Source organism: Varroa destructor, unplaced genomic scaffold (genome assembly GCF_002443255.2).
Source record: "Varroa destructor unplaced genomic scaffold, Vdes_3.0 BEIS01000007.1, whole genome shotgun sequence".
NCBI classification, from domain to species: Eukaryota; Metazoa; Arthropoda; class Arachnida; order Mesostigmata; family Varroidae; genus Varroa; species Varroa destructor.
The window spans coordinates 2,890,584-2,914,097 of record NW_019211460.1 but is presented as its reverse complement, the minus strand read 5'-3'; the positions used below and the strand labels follow the sequence as shown (position 1 = coordinate 2,914,097).

The window sequence follows — 23,514 nt, the reverse complement described above, 5'->3', positions numbered from 1 at the left end:
GACTATATTTAAACCTGCACTAGCACCACTAAGTAGTATTTATTTACCTACATATATACATGTAAAATAAGCACTCAGTTAATGTCTTTGTCACCGTACAATAGCCATGAGCGCGTTCATCATAATTGTCACCACCGCCTGCCATCGACTATTGTGATCATCGAGTGTTTTTATTCATAATTATCATCAGTATAACCAGGCCAGTCACCGCTTCTGCTCCGGCTGTCCAGGCCACCGCCGTTTTTCCCTATTACTGTTTGCAGTAGCAGTACTTTTTCTTCTGTTTGTTATCTTCTCCTCATATTGACATCTCTATTATTAAGTATTACTATTGTTCTTATCATAACGGCCACGAGTATACACGAGTTAAATATGCTCCCTAACTGCTTCTCTTTAGATATTTGACCACAGGGTTGCGTTTTTTCGTTGATTCTTTATATATAACACCTCACCCGCCGATTTCTTGTGCTCACACTACATCGCCATCATATTACTATTGTTGCTTTTTTTCCTTCCATTTAATTATAATGGCCGCTGGTTCTGATACTGATGTTACTCTTCTCCACAAATCGTTGCCAGTCAATCAATCACCACTTCACTACAATCTCTCCGTATTAGTATCGCAGTAATTAATAATTAAAATAAACACCACCACCACGTCATCATCTGCATTATGATGATTTTCTCGCATCAATTTGTTTTTCTGCATGTCGATTTCCCTACTAACATACGACCTTTTGTATCTATCTACCTTCCCACTGTCAGGTCAGCCCACTACCTTATTTCACCTCACCTTCATCACTTCACCGGAGGTCCTTGTCTACATATTATTTATTATTTTGTAGTAGATAGATACTACTCAAAACCACAACTACCACCCATTCTGCTTTTTTCACACCCCGCCCACATCACACAACCCACTTCACGGCCTACCTACGTATATTCCAACGCATGCCCGCCGGTCGTTTTCCTTATGTATTGGTTTTACTGTTGCTTACAGGTCCTGTTCTTTATATGTTTATGAATTCTGTGTGTTGTCTGTTGTGTTTGTTGGAACGCTCGTGTGCTTTGGCTGGCCATCTGCATTTCTTCTTCTCGGTCTAAATCAGTGTAGTTATGTCTGTATTTCAATGAGTGTTCTTATGTAACAAGCACCTGCCACTCGCACCTCCCAACAATACTCTCGAACCATGATCAACATATCGTCATTGTGATTGTGATGTTTAGTCGTCGTGGTAGCGGTAGTGATTATAGCAATAGAAGTAATTGTATTGTATTTGTGAGTCAAGCATTTTTGTATCCATCTGGCCCTGCCAGGTAGCGCTGACTTTTAACCCTTAATTGTTAGTGTCAGCCAGTCGCTCGTTGGGATCTTTTTTTGTCGTTCTAACTCCCTCCTATATACTGCCTCCTTTTTATCTATCAGTTTCTGCTTCACTTCTTCTCTTTGCTTTGTTTATCTGTCTTTCACTCCTACAAGCCCGTATCTCTTATACGTATCACCCCTCATCGCACCCTATCCATTTTAATTATTATTCACTAAAACACAAAAAACGTCTTCTATCATCAGCAAGTATTTTCGTTCCTTATTTCCATCATCATCGTTGTTATGACTTTCGCCAACTGCTCCATCGCCATTGCATTGTTTTAACCAACTCATTTTGTCGGCTGTCACATGCTTCTTTTTCCATTATACAGACGCCATCAACAGTTCGACACCATCTACATGCCATCGGCGCGTCATTATTTTCTTCGGTAGCTTGGCGCAGGTCATCGAATAACAGTTCGGAGAAGGATAAACACGAATAGTTTGTCCTTATAATCAGCCATCCAGTTAGTCCATTATGAATCGTCATGCAACAACGCTATTTCTATCTACCTCGTTTTGGACTTTCTTTATCGAAAGAAGCTAAGGGGAAAAGGATGTAGCAGGTAAGGAAAATAGGACAGATGTACATAACTTGTAGGCTACTAAATAAAAATAATCATTAACACTTTTGTCACTCTCTTCCGAGTATTACGTTCCGACTTTACCTCTCCATCCTTCCACATTGGTGATCTAAGGCAATATACATTTATTTCAACCCGTAGTAGATCGGCCGATCGATACTCATAAGTACACTTCCCGTAGACGCCCGTTAAAGGAGACAAAAACAGGAGAGAATGGACGTCATTTCTCTTGACAGATACCGCTGCTACTGCTGCCGCTGTAGATGGTCAGCTGTTGTGTGATGAGTTGTTGATAGATGGTCAATAGTTGCTAACGTGTGCCTAGTCGGGCGCACAGTTTAAAATTTGATTCGTTCCCTTGCCGCGTCGAGTCGATGGCCATCGTAAGCCAATCACCTGCCCTACGCATCGTCTAATTCTTGGCGAGGTCTATTCGAATAAAAAAGGCAATGCAGTACAACGTGTTAATAAAGCTACCATTTCGATGTAGCGTAAGTATATGACCATTACAAAACCATTACGATCATTATGATCATTACCATCACCATAAAAACAATCTAAGAAAGTAGAGAAAAAAGCCTAGAAATTCAACGTAACACAAACCAGTGTTGGCAACGGCCGCGCTGGTGCCCGCTTGGGCGTTTTGACCCGTTTGAGACGACGATGGTACCTAAATGCATGGAAGGAATGATAATTGCATTATGAATTCTATAATTTGTGCAGTAGCCTTCTATCAGTGTGCACGCAATAGAATGCTTATTTTACATTTACATCTAGTCCCCTCCATTTTTGGTTTTTGAACAAATATTTCTGAATACAAATTAAGCCAGGTTATAAATTCAGCTTAATTGAATTTCGTTTGCTTGACGATGTAGACAAACAAAACTGCATAAGTCCTATTTATCAGATACAGCAGGAAACAGCATTTGCCTACTATTTAGGCTCTATAACAAAATTTTAAAAGCGTCGTGAGCCACTTGCTCGTCCGTTCATAGAGATTAACTAAATACTAAAAGGGTCAGATGACCTACTCAAGCCAAAAATAAGCCATTCTTGCGTTTTGTGCTGTTTGGGAGTAATCCACTGTACGATATTATGTTTATGAAATAGTCCATTAGTTGCAATGTTTTTTGAAATCAGGCCACGTCTAATCGATTAGTGATTCATGGCGGTGGCGGTGGGGATTGTGTTGATAGCTGCTACCTGTCCGGTGGCTTGATTCGAATTCGAGGTTCCTACCGCTGCTCCGTTGCCTGTTTTCTGCTTCAGCATCGTCCAGTCGAACGTATAATCGTATTGGTGATTCAATGTACGGAATAGGATCCTGCGATATATCATCAGCCACCGTCAATGGAAGAATTACAGTACAGTTAGAAGCAGCTTTTTTCGATGTGTTCATTAATTTTTCAAATCAATTTGCATATCCCAAATGTACCACAAAAGTATGAATTGGATTTTGTGACCTGGCGCCTTCATTATACGTATCAGTGGAACTTACCTGAAGAGCTGCCTGAGGTACATATAGTCGGGGGCCTCCTCAAAACGTAGCCCTCGGCAATAGTTCAGGTACATCGCGAACTCCGCCGGGTAACCCTATTTACATAAAGCAACACACGCTTTTCGTTAGGAATATGCAATAAAACCAGTTTATTTTCTCATTTTATTGACTAGGCTAAAATAATATAATTTAGGGGACACATTTCCGCAAAATCGCTGGCTTACTTTTGTGAGGAACTCAATGGGAGTGCCCATCTTTTTTTCGGAGATCTTTTCGTACTTTTGTTTCTTGGTTGCTGCTTTCAGGCCTTGCCATGGCAGCGAACCTCTGCAACAATGAAATGCATCCGTTCAGTTAGTGTTCATATGTTTTTACAGATTCTCTGTTAACGATAATAATGTACGAGTTTGAAAAATCGTGCATTTGGTATCCACGAAAATTAAACTCCGTAAAGGACAACATCGTACCAAATATTTACATTGGACAATTAAGAGTGCAATCAGTTTAAAGAAGACAAAGCAGGAAACAAGATCAGAGTTAATTAAGGAGAGTTAATTAAGGAACAACTGGTTGACCGTTACCTGTTGAAGTACATGAGCACGTAGCCGAGTGACTCCATGTCATCTCTCCGACTTTGCTCGATTCCCAGATGGGCGTTGATCGAGGCGTAGCGCGCAGTGCCCGTTAGATTCTTGTCCTCTCTGTAACAACCGTTTGAATACGTTTACGATAAAAGCAAACAGAGGCGAGCATTCGTATAGAAGATTTACAAGTTAATTTTCAAGGTAAACGTTGCTCCTTGAACATCTGCGTCTTTAGAACACAGATGCTTGCTGTGATATTGCACTAAGTGTTCTGAAACATTTGTGTGGTTTGTTGTTTACACGTAGCTGTAAAAACAAACTAAGCATTTAATGGAGTTTCGAAAGCATTCCGAAGGCACTGCATATTGTTTATTTATCAAATAGCACTCAGGCGATGAAATGTTTCTGTTCAACGCTAAATGATAATTTAGTGTACGTAGAAACTGTTAAAGAACGCTTTACTAAACTTCGTAAAAATTTTTGGATGATTATTCACGGTCTGGATGTGAATATTATTAAAGCTCCTACTTACTGACCCGTTGGGAATAACTCAGAAACACGCTTGAATAGTCTGTGCTCTATGGAAAAGATTGAAACAAAGAAGTGGGTTTTCCGTGAATTAAATAACTATGACACTACATCTAATTTTTTATAGCAAAGAGTCAAACCCATACTAGAAGTTAGAAGCAGATCTACTCCGATCTCAACATTATGCGCTGATTTATGGCAAGCACGCGAATCTTGCACAGAACAATGTATTTACAAAAGAAGGTTCCTTTGAATACAATCAGTATATAAAAGGAATCCTTTAAAACTTCTGGAATCTCATCAGCTGTAGTAGAACGTTCAGTTGACCAAATAAAACATCTCAGTTGAAAGATTTGTGATTCAACGGAACTGCACGGTTATTTTTCTCTATAACAGCGTTGGTCTCACCCACAGGCTTTAGAGTGTAAAAAATTGAATTCCGACTATTTGAAACCAGAATTGTTGCCCAGGCGCCTCACAAATGGCAAAAGACCATGCTATATACATCTTTATAGTACCGGGAAAAGGTAATACCTTCTATGATTGAGGCCTAACAGAGAACAAAGACACACAAATTAAGGCTCAGAATATATGTATCTAGTGGATCGGAACGCGTCATGTGTCAAACAGACGAGCTCAACTTTCTTTTGTTAACCCAATTATATTGACTAATTCGGTTCGAAACAAAGCCAGTGAAATGAATCATCTAAAAAGACAGTTTCATTTACAGCCGCATTTAAATCGATTATCAGGGTCTACCACTTCACAGAACCTGAATGAACACCTGGGAATAGTTGTCTGTACATGCGTGTACTGCGTTTTACATCGTTTTTCAGCCACAAAATGGTTATACAATCTGTCAATTGGTGAAACAATGGCATCACTTTATACAATATAAGACGCATGTAAGTGCAATGCGAATGAATAGCTAACACGTGTAATAAAATCTTTAACGTTTAAACGAAGTCACAATTATACTATACCTGTAGGGGATATGTTGTCGGGTCCGGTTGTCCCGGTACTTTTTAGAGAGACCAAAATCTATAAGGAAGAGCTTGTTGCAGTGGCGCCCGATGCCCATCAGGAAGTTGTCTGGTTTAATATCCCTGCAAGAAAATAACAAAGGAACAAAAGTTTAACACGATGACTACTGTTATTGATTACAGGCTACATACGTTTTCCCACGCTATATATGTGCCCCGTGATGGGCAACGTGTTTGCCTGCTGACTTTGGGAATACGTTGTGATCTAGGTTCGAACCCGTGCATAGATACACGCTTCGCTTCGTGCTGCTAATTAGCCATCTAATAAAATGTCTAACGGCGGTACGGAATGCGAAACATAAAAACTGCAAATATGCAAAAAACTAAACGAGCATTGACCGCTTACTTACCAATATCGAAGATAGAAAAATCACGTTTATTAACTACTAAAAAAATGCAATGCACACAGGTTAATGAATATATAAAAAAAGTTACAGTGGTTGTACCTGTGTATGAAGTTTTTCGAGTGTACGAACTCGATTCGTCCGATCATTTGGTCCGCCAGCATAAGAACTGTTTTCATAGTGAATCGACGAGAGCAGAAGTTGAAGAGATCTTCGAGGCTGGGGCCGAGAAGGTCCATAACCAATAAATTGTATTCTCGTTCTGTTCCATACCAGCTAAACAGGCGAAGAAAGAAAACCAGCGTGTCGTAACACAATGTTAGTATATCTTCGAAAAGGCGATGAGTGGCAAGCTGCGCCGACACGATACTTTTTGTACACCTCATTGCAATTATGCAACCGTACATGTCCAGCGGAGCATCAACATCTAACATGAGAGTTAGCAACAAACACTTGAATAAGAATACTTACCGAATGTGAGGAATGCCGATGCCTCCCTGAAGAAGTTTGTACAACTTCGATTCATACAATAGTTGGGGATGTCGAGCCTTTACGGATTCAAGTTTAACTGCAACCTCCTAGAAAATAAAAAATAGATCGGTATGTTTAAATTGTTTCCAGTCACTGAGTACATGCTTATATATTATATATAACTTATATAGCTAAAGCTTATGTCGACAAAGTCAAAAATATTTTTTAAGTGAAAAGAGAAGTCCCAAGTACGTCTTATAAAAATATTGCATAAAACCTTTGCGCGATTCAGGCATTTCAGGTTTTATTGTATGTTTAGATTCAACGTGGTGATTCTGTCGCGTGACCCATTCGCATAATGTTATGGTTTTGTCCTGGTCGCCTTTCAGAGTCACCGGCTTCACAGACCTTTTGAAAGATGGCTTCTTACAGTACTATTAATATAACAGTATATACGAGAGCATGCAAGCAAATACCTATTAAAAGCAAATGTAATATCTCCTACCAAACGTTAACAGAAAATTGACTTTGCACATTAGCGATTGATTCCTTTATTTTTTATGTTCACTATATTTGCACGTTAACTGAGACTTTTGGATACGACAGGTACCATAGGTTTATTAGTTCCAAAGAAAAACAATATTTTTGTGCTCTTTCTGAAATGACGTTAAAGTAAGGTAAATGTGAAATAAGATCGTTATATTAGGTCAAGAGGATTCTAGTGGGTCGATCAGACGTATAGAGGTAATATACCAGCTCGCCGTCTAAATGAAGGTTTCTTGCGTTTTCTCTCGATGATGTATTACAAATCAATATTATTTTTAAGATAACTGACTGCCTTGATCTCTACATACAACTCAACACGATCTATACTCCCAATTTACATCGATCCGTGAAGGCGAATGTGGGCACGCAAAGGCCGCGAATACACTTTACCCTAGTCTTGTTAGGTGGGTCTGTGATCTTACGGTTATAGTCGCTACCTCCGAATGGCAGCTTCGAGAAACCAACAGAAATGCAAGTATTATCGAGTGCAAAGGTCGACATTCCATAAACCAGCACGTGTCTTTTTTAAAGACTCTACGGCAGCTAATACATATATTGACCTTTATGATGTATAACATGCAATATATTACACCCGGCAATTCCTCAATTCACAGAAGTAAAACACGTGGACCCGCAGTTATACGCAATTGAATACAGAGATTAGGCTTTTTGTATCCTGATTACTCTAAGCATCATATTAATAACTCGTACCAACTTCCCCTCAAAAACGAGCTCTCCTGTCTAGGCATTGACAATGTTCGTAGTAACAGCATGGCCAGTACATGTACAGCATCAAGGTAACTCCTTTTTCAAATCAAGGAAGTCTTGTTAAACAGAACTCAAGTCAACGAAATATACCATTTACAATTAATAATCGTTAACTACGATTTATTACATCTTATTTGGTGGATTCTAAGTCGTTAAGTTCGTGTTACATGATTTCCTGAATCATTTGAGTTTACTACTTAATTTACGGGTTGAAGCATACTTCGCATAGATATATAGCCAATTCTAAGCGTACTATAGGAAAGGGTTATGTAATTAAATAGTGATAAAATGCTGTGTTGTCGAAGAGTCACAGCCACTCATAATTTCGACTGCTTCGACGTAATTGTACTCTATGACAAGTATGATCAACTTGAAACCTTCATATATGTATATACAGGATGGTGAGTTTAAATTCGGTAGACTTTGGCGGGTTATTTGTGGTAACGGGCATATGTTTTTCTCCTACTCTTGCTGTGTTTATCTCTTACTCTTGCTACCAGACGAAGGCCACTTTATTCTAGAAGAAGACAAGTTCATCATGGCAACAGCGAGTCGTTTTCGGAAATTATAAACTCAGCTGATTCGTTTGTACTGGACAAAACCCCGATGACTTTCCTTTTTTGACCGAAATTGACGGTCTACGTTAATGCCGGTTTAACTTGGATTCCGAAAAATAGGAGGAAAACTTCAACAAGGCAAACAAAAGATTCCCAATACGGCTCCATGTTTTATACATCTGGGTTTTCGCTACAAAAATTAAGAGCTTTCTTAAAAGAGGAAAATATCAGTTGCTAATTCGGTCACCCTGATAAGCTCCAACACAGTCTTTATGAACCTATTTGTACTTTTTTTATCTTCTCCGTTTTGAACTTTTTCATTTTCAGCTCCTTTGGCCTGTTAAAAGCTCAAAATGTAAATCCATTGGGACTCTACGTGCCGTATTCGAGCGCCACTTGGCAAATTGCTGTGGATAAAGAGAGTTTACACTTCGAAAATACCGCTTGAGGCCCGGTCACAATTAAAAGGTTACTTTAAATAATAAAGGAATATACTGAAACAATAGGCGCTACTGTGTCTGTAATAAGACGGTTATTCGCGGCAAATTACGGACATAGGAGGCGTCACAAATCTAATGGAAACATACCTGACAACATATACTTCTATATGATTAATTTAGCATTGAAGCCAGCGTTCGAAAGCGCCGATGTCCACAAATGGTAGGTGAGTGAACACCTAACACCACTTGATATATATATTGAGCATTTGATATTCAGCATAGGTTATACTATGTTACATATCTGCGTACGACGTCGTAGCCATCTTTGTCCTGCTACCATAAATATGATGGTCTGCTTCGTCTACAATTTTGTCATAATACGTACCTCGCCATTGGTGATGTTTAGTCCGAGGTAGATATCGCCGAACGAGCCGCTGCCGATTTTGCGGATTAGACGGTACTTCCCGCCCACGATAAACTCAATCCTCGATGAGTTACCAGTGGCCGACATGTTAACGCAATATTGAATTGTCTGTTTCGGTGTTGTCGGTGGTTTCCTGAGCTGCCCGTTACTTTATTAACAAGGACAACTGCAACAACAATTGCTTCTTGATCTTGCACGGCGGTGTCCTGGAACGATGTCGTGTAACAGATCTACCCTGCTCCCTTTTGTCCACGGATGCTGCAGCATAGTAGAAGATATTACAATTGCTGTTAATAAAACAGGAATAATACTATCACTGCTTATTGATCAACAGGGCTATCCCCCTCAACCACTGAACCAGGCAGCTTTGATCATCACTCGATATATCAAAATATAACCAACACTATCACCAGCAACAACAATGACGTCGATGATAACGGCAAACGAGGTCTCTTAGCGGCCGCAAAATTGAGCTTATCGACTAACATAGACGCGATGGTTGCTGCTGCAGGAACAACAATGGTAGCAGCAGCAGCAGCAGCAACAGCAGCACTAGCCAGTAGCCACAGCACCGACCACCTATAATACTACCACCATTACCACAGCTATAGCTACCACAACAGCATCAGCAGCGTCGACAGCATGACCAAATCAGTATCAACATTATTACACACTACATTCTCATTATTATGGCCCCATTATGGCAACACAGGCCTCAGCAGCAGAAACTCATATTCCATACATATATGTTATGCTAAAAACTCGTTGCGATTGTCGTTGTTGTCTGATCCTTCTTTGTATTGGTTGTACCGTATTTTCGTCCTGTTTCGTTGAGCATACGTCACAGGCGATTACTTTCTACTAGACTTTTGTCGTCAATTAAAAATAGAAAACCTTCGCGGCAGTTTTTGTAGCGAGCAAATGCTGTCGTGTTGAATCTGTTATGGGTGTTTTCTGTCGGATCCCAGCTGCTGCTGTTAGATTGCACTCTGACGTTATTACACCGGCAAATCAGCACTGTTTTTGGCTTAACATTCTACTGTCTCAGCAGATAGATTTGGTTATCGCAACAGCACAGCACAGCACTTCATTCACTTCACGTTAACTTTATTGTTCGAATGGAAATAGAGTCCGATCGAAAGAACAATATGCACAGCAGACACTAACTACAGAGCAGTAGGCTAAATACTTACTCTGCAATACGGACTCCTGTGGCCTGGAACAGGTACAACAATAGAACACAAACTGTGGCAGTTAGAGAATGCACGTATCGCACCAATCGGCACCCACCGACCACCAGTCGCCACCACGACCAGAGTCACTACTGTTAATGCTGCTGCCGCCGCCACAGCAACATCGGCTGCGACTAGCAGTCGCTTGTCGACACAATAACAAGAGTAGCAGCAGCAGCGCTCACACGAGCGCCGCCGCCGCCGACGACGGGAATGATGGTGATGATGATCGAGATAATGGACCCTATGTTATTTCTGGTGCTGCTGCTGTCCGTGTCGTTGCAATCGCTATGCCATTATTTGTATTATGCTAGGTCTCGTTCACTGACTACACTAGTTAGTCGTTCAGTCACAACGATCGATAGGTCGCCAGCAGGCAGACGAACGGAAACAAACGTCCGCTCAAAGGTTTGCTTGTTTGTCCAGACAGTCGTTCTAATAATCTAACTAGTATATACAATATATATTCATACCAAACAGATATATCTAGTTGTTTCCCATCTTTGACGTACGGCGGCTGACGAATGGTCGAACGACCTCGTTGTAGGAGACGTACCGCAACTATTCTATGCGGCCCAACAAATAGAGTCAACTGTTTTATTCGTTGTTAAATTGTCATTGAGTTCGGGTTGTCGTATACCGCAACAGCTATTCAAATCCGAGCATAATGGCAATAGGTTACCACTGTGGTTTTTGCTTTTCACTACTTGATCAACGGCAACATTTTAAATCTACACACATGAACGCACTCACGCACTCTTGAATACCAAACTACGCGCGAGATCAAAGGACAAAATAGACCGACGAGTAAACGTATATCCAATTCTGAAGACAATCACAGCAAAACACTCGACTAAACAGACAAATACGTGAATGAGAAAAACAAACAATTTACACGAATTTTCTCGTGTGTGTGTTTCTGTGTGTATGCTTGCCACTACTGCAGTTCTTCCTTATGTCGCTAGTCAAACAGCGAAGTGTTCATCAAAACACACAGTTTAGTGAGAACCTAACCATTGAGCTGTTCGCACATTTTCTATGCGCCCGCTTGCTTTGTCTACTGCACACATGTTGATGCTGCTGCTGCTGCTGCTGCTGTTACTGAATAAACCGAATTTACCATACTGGACATAATTCCTCGTTGTCACCAATGATAGTTTTATTGCTGCTCGTCTTGTCGATGTTTGTCACTCTCTTGCTTGTTATGATAATCCGTTCGTCCCGTTCTTATAATAATATTGGAATGTAAAAACCTATTCATGCCAAACGTGCTTAGACCTCACTATTTCTCCTATGTAGCATAGCACGCACGCAATGATACGTCGCAGCGCGTTCAGAAATGCGTGCATCCGTGCTACTCAATGTTCAGAACCTAGCGGCACACTTGTGGACATTTTGACGATCATTGCTAACACAGGGACAGTAACAGGCCGAAGGCCCGATAAAGCAGTTTACTACAGCGACACACGCTGACGCGGATCGTTTATAAATAAAACACTTATAATGGCCGCTATCACAATAACAGTTGCTACTACTTCTACCGTTACGATTACACATTGCCCACAGCAGCAGCACGACACGGTAGTAACCTATGTACCATTGCTGCTGCTGCTGCTGCTGCTACTGCTGCTATTGAACTGACTACTGTTTTCCAGCTGTAGTAGCTATATTCTAGTAGCTGCTCACTGAAGCCGGGGTAACCACTGCCCGTCAGCGACACACGGGCAGACAGGCAAACAGCATCCGTAATTCAGCACAGAGAACACCACACTGATCCTTTACCGCACTGCCAATCCACATACACGCACAGACAAACAGACGCAGCAGCACCCCCCCCCGCCCTCTCACTTCCTAATAGCAATTGTAGTTATATACCGTAGCACTATTTCTCCTTTCGATTTGAGTAGGAGGAAAAACGAACGAATGGAGAAAGGTACCAAGGACAGGCGGAAGGAAGGTTTGCTGCTTCGGTAGCTTGCTGCCTGGCTGGTTCATTAGTTTTTACTTTTCGCTCGTCATCAGCTAGCAACGAACGACTGAATGTGTAACGGAAAATCCGAATCTGCGGAAACGGAAAAACAACAGGACAGTACGACAGGAGCAGCAACAGCAGCAGCAGCAGCGATGCTATCTAATTATAGCAAAGCTACAGACGATAAATGCTTAAAGGACTGCTGCGGACTACTGCCGTAACCCGACTGCCTGCCTGCAGTCGATAGTTGCTTGGTCCGGTGGTTAGCTCCCTCATTTGTAGCCAGTGACTAATGTTACCGACTTTTTCGACTGTTGCGGAACAACGAAACGTGATAGATTAGACCTAATACAGAACTACACAACTTAGCATTATGAAACTTCTATAAGCTAAAGCTCTTTCTCACCAGCGGAGCAGGAACAGGGCCACAGCATAAACAGCCCCAGGTAATAATGAGTGGTCGTCGTGGCTGCTCGATTGTCGTAGTTGTTATCGTAGTTGTTGTTGTTGTTGTTGTTATTGTCTTTCAGTAGCGACGACGGCTGGTATTGATGGTTGTGGAGGGCGCTAATGGTTGCTGGTTATTCACATGTTGTTTAACATTATAACAAGTTACGACGACAGCATCCACCTCCACAAAGACCTACGCAGACACGAACGTCTCTGAGTCTGTTTCTGGTTGTCGGTGCGAGGACTACGGGTCATAACACAGTCAAGCTGAATCGTTAATATAGGTCTTGTCTCCCTAACGTATCTCGGTATAAAATGATCATTACGTCACGTTTTTTTGACATTTTTTTCTCAGATGTCCATTCCTTTTTCTTTTACATGTTATTTTATTATTCCTGTTATGCTGCTGTTGCGTCCTTTACAGCTTACAGTTATACTTATAGTAATATTGGTGATGACGTGGCCACGCGCGCGCGTTTTGCTTCGTCGCGTTGATGTCGCGCGAATCTTTTGAACAGTTGGCGCCTCTTTAATCCCAGAAGTCAGTCGGAGAAAGCGAGTTGTATATTGTTTAATAATTTATCTGCTAATCTCTTTTGCGTACCAATTCAGTTCAATGTTAATATCCTCGTTGTAGTTACATCGATAATGGAACGCTGCGGAACCATCTAACACGGCTGTCAACAAACGAAAAAACAGACAGGCCTGTAACAGCCATAACAAGAATAACTTTGTCATACGAGCTCCAAAATACAGTTGGCTTAAAGACCTCTCTGCGGCTGGCAGTCATGGACGATGATCAATACAAGGTAGATACTGTTGATATAAACAATAACATGAACAGCGAAGGCTATAGTTGGCGAGAAGGAGAATTGTAAGGAATGACGATCACGGAAGGGAAAGTGAATTTACAAATTAATGAGTACGCTATGTGAAAATTGCGCTGTGGTTTGTTGGATTATATTCCATTATGTTATTCTATCATTTAAATATGAATACTCCAATTATATGAAATAATGCCAGTATACATCGTGTACATTAAAATGAGCGTAATTTTAAATGGTTACTATACATGACGTTTGTAGCTTTATTGGAGCTTATTTAGCGAATGACAATCAGAAGATGGAAGAACAGCGCAAGCAAAACATAAACAATTGACAAATGCAAGAAACAGATAGCTAAGCGTACCCAGCCACTAATTATACTGTTTGTTGTTTTTTTTTGTAGTGAAACAAATTAAACATAAAATGACTACAAATAACGAAAATTTTAATGATATTTCTGTAGGGATGTTCACGCCATTTTAAATCGAATATTTATGAATCGTACAGTATTTCTACAAAATTATTATTCGTTATAATTTACTACAATTATGGCCCGTCGATAAAGCGTATGGTAAAGGTCAAGGATTCTGTTTTATAGCTTGAACTTGCACACTTCAATTATATTAGATCTAAAATTAGCGCTTACCGTGCGACCACATTGGTCATTGCAAACTGGTGCCGAAATATTTCAGTCTTAGATATAAAATTTCAGCTTAAGACTTGTACTGATTACCTATAGGGTTTCGGTAACGTTTTCATCCCGAAGTATTACTATTTCGAGATGAAAATGTATGCAATTCTATCACTTGCACCTAAAATCTCACCTAATCCACACTCAACTGCCAAAAAAAGGTGAAAAAAAAAGGTCAAAAACACCAAACGTTACGGAGATTAATCTGTATTGTCAATGATCATGTTTGCCAATATGTTTCTTCCTTTTAATAAATTGGAAAATATAAATATCTATTGATTATGTTCTACTGTAGTTGAACTACCTAAATTGTATGGCGGTTTTAGCTATGTCTATCTCGCATGCCCTCTAACGTTTTCAAACCAACCTTTGCTTCTTCATTTTATATAACGCTACATCCATAACTGCGCGCATTTCCTTTCAGTATTCTATTTACTTAGGTTGCCGTAGCGGCGTCACCTTTATTATTATTATTATATTGTTGTTTTCGTCGTCGACGGCACAAATACCGATGTTATGTACAGACATGAGGCCCACGCGCGGAAGAACATCTGCATCAAAAATGTATTTTCTTCGTATGCGATAGATTCCCCGTAACAAGCCGGGCGTCTCTCAGATTATAAAGATTATGCTGAAGACCCTACGTTTAAACAACAAAAAACCACTGTTGTCATGAAGATGGTCACAGAGATCTACTTTTTACCGCCTTTAATAATAATTACAAATGTTGCGCCTTTCCTGCCTATTTTTTAGTTACAGACAGATCTGTTACGATTCTTGTTGTTGCTCACTGCAAGAGAGTCGAATCTTTATAAGTTCTCCATAGGTCGTCATGCTGTAAACGTTTTGCCAGGATGATGCGAGACGGTGTAAGTTTTAGGTAATTATGCAGTTCCACTAAGCTGTGGGGTCTCCTTTTTAGCGAGGCCAGCCATCAGCCTCTTGAGTTCACCGACCGCTCGTCCGGGGTTGAGACCCTAAAGTAAATGAGTATATTAATTCAATATTCTTTGTGTATATTAATTCAATATTAAATGCGTATTTAGTACTATTGTCTAACTTACATTAACCCATAAAACCTGATTGTTGCAAGCAAAAAAAAATCAGCAGCCATAGAAGCTAAAAATAATTGTACGGGAACAGTTGAAAAATAGCTTTTGGCTGTTGTCTATGTCATATTAATCAACAACGTGATGTAAAACGTCAGTTACCCAGATGGTAGTTTTTATTACCCTTTTGGTTTAATTAGTACTCTCTTCCTACCTTTGCATTATTTTTACTGCACTGGAGAGTACCAGGAATCCGAAATATGTTTCGGACAATTTTCATAAAACACATAGTTTATATTCAAAAGCAGATTCAACGACAATAGCATAATCATTGCAATTATGAGCCCGACAGGTTAAGCGTTAGGGTAAGATATTACCAGCAGTTCCATTGAAAGCTATAAAGAAGACTTAACGGAAGCCCCATCTCGACAGCTATTGAACCTTACTACAAAATCTTGATTATTCTGTTACTAATAAGTCTGTTTGAATATTTCGACTCAGCCTTTGTTTGTAATTCTTTTAAACGAGGAATGCGATACTAGCTCGTATCAGACTATGCCGATCTTCAACATGCTGAAAAACAATGGACAGAAAGAGGACTCCGAAATGCCTATATTCGAAAATCTTAAATATACCATGAATCCTTAATTATTATTAGTTAAACAAACTGCTGTGCTTGCTAATGTCCTTATTATAGCGCACTTGAGAATAAATATCACTATTTTGTTAAGGTTGCGTCATCCATTCGTATGGTGAACAGCCTTTTGCAACTTTACTGCGCCATTGTCGTTATGTGTAACTCAATCTTCGTTTAATTAATCAATAGCTTGCATGGCAACGTGACGCCTTTTCATACACAGCTATCGTACTAAATTTCTTAAATCGAAAAGGTACTAAAATGCCTTAAAAACAATGGCAGCGATGGTGGAAAGAGATTTAATCGAGACATCAGCGACGCTTCCGAATACTCAAAGTTGAATCTGACTAGGCGTGATGCAACCTCCTTCTTGCGGAAGAACTCTCTCAGCTCAAAAGCGAATTGTTAAACTTCCGACAACCCTATACAGTAAGCTCTTGAAATACAATGAAATGGCAGACACAGACTGCGATTTGTCTCATAAAACTGAACCGCGAAAAGCAATATTTAGACAGTTGCATGACAATGCAGTTCTGTATTCTTTCCCAAAAAGGAGCCTAAACTTTGCTCTATCCAATTATAACTCCTCTTCGGTTCCGGGAATGCCTCCTTCATGTTCAAAAAAACCGCCCATTGTTTTAACGATAAAGCAGGGTTGTATAAAGCCGAAAAAAATATTTTAATAAGAAAGTCCCTTAGATCCCTCCAAGAGTTGCAACCTTCAAAATGAGGAAAATAATTATCTTCTGATTGATCTAAGTTAATGAATATCCGTATAAGCATGTACAAACTGCGTTAACTTACTTTGGGGCAAGTCTGAGTGCAATTCATGATGGTGTGACAACGGTAGACACTAAATGGATCTTGCAGCCGCTTCAGGCGCTCAGCTGACTTCTCATCTCTTGAGTCGATAACCCACCTGCGGTAACCAATGAAAAACTGACATTGAAACGTAGCAACAACAACGGTTGCTTAGACGACAATGAGTTCATGGTCTAAGTTGTCCACATATTCTACTGCCAAGTCTATCGAACGATATATCGTCGTTCATCGTTTCACCCTCTGGTAAGCGGAATGACTTCGCTTTCTGTTTATTTAAGCTATTTCACCTGTATGCCTGCATAAGAACGGCGGGTCCAAGATACTTGTCTGGATTCCACCAGTACGAAGGACATGAAGTAGAGCAACACGCACACAAAATGCACTCGTAAAGCCCATCCAGCTTCGCCCGGTCCTGCAGACGAAAAATAACACCCATTATATTAACGTCTTCATTAATGAAAGGCAAATTCCTTATTTCTATTAGAAAGTATTAAACATACTCATAAAAGCATCCATAAATGTGTATGTGTATATATATATATATATGTATATATATATATATGTATATATATATTTTTTTTTAAGTAATCTGTATATTTTTGAAAATGTGAAAAGTTTACTCCAAGTATGTTTATTAATTTCTATAAAAAAAAAAAAAAAAAAAAAAACACTTCTCAATAGTAATTGAGCATTTAGCAAGACTTTTCTTATCTTTTATCGTCAAATTTGCTTTAGTAGAATTCTCGTTGAAACTGTGAAACTTCTAAGTCATTCATATCATCCATTCGTAAAACATTTCTTTTGTAATCCTACGTCCTACGTATACAAACCTTAATACTTTGAAGATTTTGCTTCTCCCCATAATTTGTTTGGGCGCTCTTCTGCAGCCAAGGTTCTATCGAGCGGTATTGTTGGTAAAATAGAGACATATCGGGCACCAAATCCTTCACCACGTACATATGTGGCAGCGGATAGATCTGAAATAGGCATTTTGTTATAATGTTAAGGAAAGTTATAGCTGTAATGTCCAAAACGGTAATTTTTAATTTAATAATAAATAATATATATATATAATTACTTTCTAACTCCTATATACTTATGAGCGAAAACCGGGCAGGTTTATTCCAGGAGATATGAATTCAGGATAAAAAACATTTTCCAATCTCGAAAATCACTGTTCATTGCTTGAGTTTTTGTTCCTCAAAAGCCACAACGCTGCGGAAATTTATCGAAGGTCGCTGGAGACATTAAACGAGAAGTTCTTAAGTAAAAGTGCAATATATGGGTGGTGAAAACGTTTCAAAAACGGAGGTCGGAGTGTTCAGAGCCAATGTGGCGGTAACCAGATATCGGAAATCGAAGGACAAGAATCTACCGCCGAAATCAAAAAGGTGTTTCACGAAAGCAGAGCTTGAAACCTAAAGGACGAAATGTGTCATTTCATATGTGACGTGTAGCAGAATTATAATTCACATACTGAAAATGCGGAAACCGTGTAAAAAATGGATCCGACGTGAATTCACTATAGCCCAGTTAGAGACACCTGTTGCGTATTCAACGCACAATTTGTGTAACTTTAATCAACAAACCAGCCTGAAGCATACGGATAGCAAAGCCATCGTACAATACCTTCAGGTAGTCGAAGAGGGACCAGGCTAGAAAGTGACGCCGCCCTTAGGAAAAGTCAAGTTTGGTCGCAGTATCTGCTAAATTCGGATATAAGGTGATGGTAATACTTGCAACAGGCCTCAGAGACATCTACTTTGAGAGACTCGGCGAAAATGAAACAACGAATGTAGCCTCTTATTTTTAGTTCTTTAAGTAATTCATGGCATGTTGCCACGGCAATCGAAAGCATGTAGTCTGATCTGACCCATCACCATGCCTTAGTGATTTCCTGGACTGAAAAAAGGAATATCCCATACTAGCTCCATTCTGATTATTCTTTGTGATTTGTGAGCACAGAAATTAATCAGTGCTCTTCATATCCTAAAAAGGGCAATTGGTAAGAAATCAAACCCCACTAACGATTTTTCCGGGAATAGATAGAAAAATTACATATGGAAACGCGAACAGTAAATATGTGATCGCCTAGAAATTGCTAGAGCACTAGGATAATTGCATAAAAAAATAAGGCAGAGAACCACCAACTAACAAAAAAATTATTATTCTAGTCCAACTATGTCAAAAAAAAGCTATTCAGTTTCGAAGCTCGTCGGATTCGGTTTTAAGTATTTGAGATTATATATATATCAATTCATGTCGACGTATTTCGAATGTTCACAAAAAGATAAATGCCCTAAGTTATATGGCGTAGTAGTCGATATTCAATATTAAAAACATCATATTTCAAGCTTTTTAAAAACTTTACAGTACGCACTCAGTATCTTGAATACATATAACTTCGTTAATTACCGTATTACTCTTAAATATTAGGGCGGCTTGAGTGAAGAGCAATCAATATTGGTAAAATGATAATTTTAGCTAATTTTCGGTCTATTCAAAAGAAGGAAGACTTAACAGAAAAAAAAATTAATTTAAATACCCTTAGTAAAGTTCAATAATATGCCTTTTTTTTTAAATTCGAATATGTTATTGACTATCTCCAAATAATGGCTATCTGAAATAATTTGAAGTGAAATTTTTGCACATCTCAAGAATACAGCCGAACTGTAAGTAGATTCCCCGAAGCCCACATTCGGAACTGAGCATTGTTTTAAAACGGGTCGCTTCAAAACTACTTCAAAGGTCTCTAACAGCAGGCAAATGCGTTATCATTGTATTGTCACGGGAATACAAGATCTAACTGCACAACTGAAACTACACAAATGTACAATTGTATTGAGCATACATTCTGTTTTATTTTAGTTACCTTTAAGTCTTTAGAATCGCGTTCAATTTTACAGATGCATGCAAGGGTATTTTTACCGCCGATGTTCATCGCGCATGAGCCGCAAATCCCTAAACCGTTCGAGATCAGAAAATAAAGGTTAGTTCGTTCATTTTTGAACAAGTGCATTTGAACTTTAACTAAGTACGTTATAACTAATATACTGAGTAGAACATCAGTACTTTTAATTTACTACGTCAAAAATCACAGATATTAACAAACCTTGGCAAAACAACTATTATTAGAGATTAGCATTTCTTTTTAGTATCCACTTTTTGCTTGCAGCTTTTTAAAGTTATTCATCATTATATTATAAATTAATCACAATATCTCAATGTTCTTGCTGTAAGCTGACAGATAGTGCTATTAGATAAAATTTCGTGAAAATTACAGTTACTTAGTCTCACACTAACCTTCCCTACAGCTTCTTCGGAACGTGAGAGTCGGATCCATCTCGTTTTTAATTTTAATTAACGCATCTAACACCATCGGACCACACTGGTTCAGGTCAACCTAAAGTCAAGGTGTGATAAAAATAAAAAAAGAACAAAGCGAAGGGGTGCACGAATTAGATTTGGTTAATTAAAAAACCATTAAATCTTATTTAACTGGAAATTACTGCATTCGTCTTTATTCTAAATAAATTTTTTACTGCACAAGAAAAACTTTCCTCAAATCTGTTCTGCGCAATTTCCAGTGTCTTGAATAATACATTCAAAGGGCTTGTAGTGATAAATTGCACTAGTAAAACTTTTGTCCCAGACCACATTGCAAAATGACAGTGTAAAATCATATCACAGATACTTAACACTGTATAAACAAATAGTTTCCAAAACTGAGACACTTATTTCAGAACTAATAAAACGTTAAAGGCAAACTATTTGGTTTAGTGTACTGTATGGCTAACGATTACCTCATAGGTCTGCATACGTGGCTTGGAATTCTTCTCCTCGGGGTTATAACGATAAATAGTGAATCGCTTTTTATGAACGGGTTTGTCGAAGGTTTGAGAACCGGCAACGGGTGCTGCCATGTGAACGACAGAGTTCGTCTGCAATATCCCGTTAAACAATGCATCGTCTACTAGTTAACTAATATATCATAATAATTATAAGATACATAGGTTTGTTGAATGAAGACGATTGTGTAAAAGTAGCTTAGCTTAGAATATTTTTGAAAATGTTTTTGAATTTTTTTTTCTGAATTTTCAATTGTATTACCAATATTTATAACCGCATTCATAATTAATAATACTTTGTTCATTACCCCCTCTTGAATGTATTTGTCTAAAGCATTTCAGGACGTATGATTCTACCTCTCTCATCACCATTGTGGTATGCCTCTCTTCAAATTATCTTTCTCTCCTATTACAAAGATAACCCTGTGTTTAGTGAAAACTAGACACGCATGTCTTAACATATTTTTTTGTAGATTTAGCAAAAAATCTCACGATATAACGAACAGTCATAACAGAATAAAAAGACGATGGAGTAATATTTATCAGTGTTTTCAACGTGTTACTAAAATACAAAATATTTACTTCTCAAATAACGAGTTTAATGGGCGACAACTTTACTTAAGTTTTTCTTTTTACCTTCAGGCTTATCTACAGGTGCTGTTATTTGGTGACTATTTTTTAAGTTAAACGTTAATGGGCAACTGTTTGACACAATACGTAATGTATTCAACGTAAATTTAAATGAAGCACAAGTCTCAGTGGTCGTACTGGTAAGTAGTCACTTTATTCTCTTCCTGTATTTTGTTGGTGTCTGAGAAAGCATTTTCTCAGATAGTAACCGATGTAAAGTACTTACTGCAATAGCCCTCAGATGCAACTGTTGTAGCAAGCGGCTTCCGCACTGCAAAAGTGTTCCTGTCATTTTTAGTGCTTTCGTGGTTAACTCAGCTACACTGCTCAATTAAAATTAGTAATTATCCGAATGATTAAAAGTATATTACTCAGTGACTACAGAAGGCCACTTCCATTCGGCCCAGCTGACCACACAGCAGAACTCCACTGACCCCAACGAACCAAAGTCAATATAGCGTCTGCTAATGAATGAAAATATTAACATTGCACTACAAAAAGCCGCGCATAATTCGAGACACGGCTAACTAATAATGATTTAAAATTTACTTAAAGAATGATCTTGTCAGAGATCTGAGAAATTCACGGCTAAGACTGAAGCAACGTATCGATTTATTCTAGCTTGCATGTAGATTGATAATCGTATACGTAATTTAAACTCCCTCAAGCACTGCAAATGGATATCCCGCGCAATTATAGGAACATTAGTTGTAGGGTTACTCCGAAGAATGGAGCTACTTGCATTTAAATTTATGCTCTATATATCTTCGACGCTGTTTTCTTCAGCTGCCTGTCTGTGAATGATAAGATGCTTTAGTGCCATTTAACATTTCTTTCAACCCAAGGTTCAGACAAATGCCCACACCTCTGGATTTATTGAACTTAAAGTCTACACTTCATGAAATCAGCGATCAAAAGGTCACCGCAGCAACGTTCGAATGTATATGCTATTTATTTGCGGATGTTTCATAATACAATTTGACTAACTTCTAATGACTCCATACAACCTACCCGTCTACCGTTAAATTAGTTTATTTGAACTAGCTCGCCCCTACTGGCGTCACGCAAGGTAGAGATAATACTCTGTTTTAAAAACAGAACCAAATGCAAAACATGGTACGATTGCATTATTTCATTTGTTTGGTCTAATCACTAATCAAGTATAGATATATTCTATGCCGATCCTCTCTAACATTGGTTTGTCTACTTATTTTTCAGCTTTTTGGACAGGAAAGGTCAGGGTGTCAGGGTGCATGGGCCACTCCGGCTTTTTTTTGCAAGATAACAGCGATTAAAAGCTTAATGCTGAAATATCGAACTGTCAGGAAGTGTTTGGGTTACTGAACTTTTTTCTTCGACCAAATTTCAAAAGCTGGAGCCATATGGGACAGCTAAGCAGTTTTTTGCATTTTATCGAACACTTGTGGAACGATAAAGATACAAAAGAATCAGGTGCTTAGTTTAGCTCGTATTTTTAGAGGCAAGCTAAAAGAAAGGTACAGTTTGTTAAAGTTGTTGAGTTATATTATTATTATTATAACGTAGTAGATATATGGGTCTGGCTGAGATAGTGTTGTGTGTGTCACCGTGTTTCGAGCATATATATTAGACTGATGCTAATTTTTTGCATCGGAACTAAAAGGACTAAATTACAACTCAGTTTCGTTAGAAAACCTACATATGTATGTATGTATGTAAAGTTCATCAAGACTACCGTATCTTAATTACTCGTTGTACTATACATCATCATCATAACAGCGCGTCAAATGTGACTGCGCTCGAAAGACATTTTGACGATCTTATTGACAAAACAATATTTTCTGCACTGCAGCACACGGCGGATAATCGTGGTTATAGATCAGAATCTAGATTGAATAATTACTCATACTAAAATTATGCCGCAACAGAATTTTATATGGGACTATGGCAGAATAGTTACAATCGCCGTTCTTCCTGGAAAGAAAATAATTTACTTTTCAGCTTAGTTGAGTGACTGACTTCTTTGTACGAAATCATTAATGGTCCACGTAGCTTCTCCTCTGACTCACATAATTTCACCTTGTGGGGCTAACGACGTATGTGCCTTTAATTAGCTCTCTAAAATATTATTATGAATTATTTGTACTAAAGCCATGCAGGCCACATTATAGGACCATCTTTCACAAATATATTGGCATATTGTACTTTTTTCTCGCGTCACGGATCA

At 38.8% G+C, this 23,514-nt stretch overlaps 3 protein-coding genes and 1 long non-coding RNA gene across 14 annotated transcripts in view; 2 read left to right on the top strand and 2 right to left on the bottom strand.

Moving 5' to 3' along the window:
• Window positions 1–82: 82 nt before the first annotated feature.
• LOC111254035 (Casein kinase Ialpha) lies at window positions 83–12,909 on the bottom strand. 11 transcript variants are annotated; one of them, XM_086975929.1, is made up of 11 exons: window positions 12,764–12,909; window positions 9,115–9,411; window positions 6,419–6,525; window positions 6,050–6,223; window positions 5,544–5,666; window positions 4,030–4,149; window positions 3,673–3,775; window positions 3,449–3,543; window positions 3,147–3,274; window positions 2,554–2,616; window positions 83–2,379 (listed from the first exon to the last, which is right to left on the bottom strand). In XM_086975929.1, the coding sequence occupies exons 2-11, from the start codon at window positions 9,238–9,240 to the stop codon at window positions 2,363–2,365; spliced, it is 1,056 nt and encodes a 351-aa protein (XP_086832055.1). In that variant the 5' UTR covers window positions 9,241–9,411; window positions 12,764–12,909; the 3' UTR covers window positions 83–2,362. The 11 variants fall into 11 exon arrangements, with proteins under 11 accessions (XP_086832055.1, XP_086832060.1, XP_086832062.1 ...); XM_086975934.1 differs by lacking the exon at window positions 12,764–12,909 and adding an exon at window positions 12,072–12,264; XM_086975936.1 differs by lacking the exon at window positions 12,764–12,909 and adding an exon at window positions 11,669–12,008.
• On the top strand, window positions 10,654–14,595 carry LOC147754194 (uncharacterized). The gene is made up of 2 exons (XR_015317864.1): window positions 10,654–10,793; window positions 12,888–14,595. It is a non-coding gene; the product is annotated as an uncharacterized LOC147754194 (long non-coding RNA).
• LOC111254038 (uncharacterized) lies at window positions 14,514–21,757 on the bottom strand. The gene is made up of 8 exons (XM_022814485.2): window positions 21,535–21,757; window positions 20,634–20,771; window positions 20,134–20,233; window positions 19,703–19,791; window positions 17,661–17,807; window positions 17,118–17,242; window positions 16,813–16,927; window positions 14,514–15,299 (listed from the first exon to the last, which is right to left on the bottom strand). The coding sequence occupies exons 1-8, from the start codon at window positions 21,598–21,600 to the stop codon at window positions 15,207–15,209; spliced, it is 873 nt and encodes a 290-aa protein (XP_022670220.1). The 5' UTR covers window positions 21,601–21,757; the 3' UTR covers window positions 14,514–15,206.
• Window positions 21,758–22,906: 1,149 nt separating this feature from the next.
• LOC111254034 (uncharacterized) overlaps window positions 22,907–23,514 on the top strand; it is a 35,084-nt gene continuing 34,476 nt past the window's right edge. The window contains exon 1 of the mRNA XM_086975910.1: window positions 22,907–22,990. Coding sequence (XP_086832036.1) covers window positions 22,922–22,990 — 69 coding nt within the window. The 5' untranslated portion in view covers window positions 22,907–22,921. The remainder of the gene's footprint in view (window positions 22,991–23,514) is intronic.